Source organism: Salmo salar, chromosome ssa28 (assembly GCF_905237065.1).
Source record: "Salmo salar chromosome ssa28, Ssal_v3.1, whole genome shotgun sequence".
In the NCBI taxonomy this organism is placed as follows: Eukaryota; Metazoa; Chordata; class Actinopteri; order Salmoniformes; family Salmonidae; genus Salmo; species Salmo salar.
In genome coordinates this window covers 10,836,685-10,837,500 of record NC_059469.1, presented here as the reverse complement: position 1 = coordinate 10,837,500, position 816 = coordinate 10,836,685, and the positions used below count along the sequence as shown (strand labels likewise).

At 42.6% G+C, this 816-nt stretch overlaps 1 protein-coding gene across 6 annotated transcripts in view; it reads right to left on the bottom strand.

The window, feature by feature from the left end:
- Positions 1–499, bottom strand: part of cacna1g (calcium channel, voltage-dependent, T type, alpha 1G subunit) — a 203,109-nt gene extending 202,610 nt beyond the window's left edge. For 2 of the 6 annotated variants that reach the window (XM_045710400.1, XM_045710399.1), the window contains exon 1: positions 180–499. In XM_045710400.1, the coding sequence (XP_045566356.1) occupies positions 180–272 (93 nt within the window). In that variant the 5' untranslated portion in view covers positions 273–499. The remainder of the gene's footprint in view (positions 1–179) is intronic. The other 4 variants (XM_045710397.1, XM_045710396.1, XM_045710395.1 and 1 more) reach the window with 3 other exon arrangements.
- Positions 500–816: the final 317 nt, after the last annotated feature.

Sequence of the window (816 nt, the reverse complement as noted above, 5' to 3'; positions counted from 1 at the left end):
GTGATAACATGCACCTCACTGTCTGACATCAGAGAGACGAAGAGAGGGAGAGAGGGAGAAAGAGAGAGAGAGAGAGCGAGAGAGAGAGATCGAGGGAGACAGAGAGACAGAAAGAAAAACAGACAGACAGAGAAAGAAAGAGAGAGATGGAGGGATAAAAGGAGAGATGAAGAACATACCTCCAGGATCTTGCATCGTTCCGACTCACAGTCGTGGTCCTCACAGGGTTGGAACATGCCCAGGGTGACGCAGTTCAACAAGATCACCAGCATGGAGGCTCGCTCAAACCACGTAGAGGATAGGGAGTTAAGGTACACAACGGGGGGACGGTAGAATTGTACACAGCCTTACGTTAAATACAAAAGACACAGAAATTAGGGGATGCATTTTGTATTTATTAGGATCCCCATTAGCTCCTGCCAAGGCAGCAGCTACACTTCCTGGAGTCCAAACAGGAATAAAATAATTACATCACAACAAAACAACAGCCATCATCATAAACAAAATAATACAATAGATTATTACATTATCACTCTATTATTACAAATTTACAATTTAAAATGTACAATACTACAATAATACAATATCATATTGTGTGTGTGTGTGTTGAGTGCGTGTGTTAGAGTGTGTGCGTATGCGTGTGTGTTTGTCCGAATGCGTGTGTTTGTCCGCGTTGTGCCGCGAGGTGTTGTTTTATCAGATTTTTTTTTAATCTGATTTTACTGCTTGCTTGAGTTACTTGATGTGGAAGAGAGGACCATGTAATCATGGCTCGATGTAGTACTGTGCGTTTCCCAGAGTCTGTTCTGGACTTAG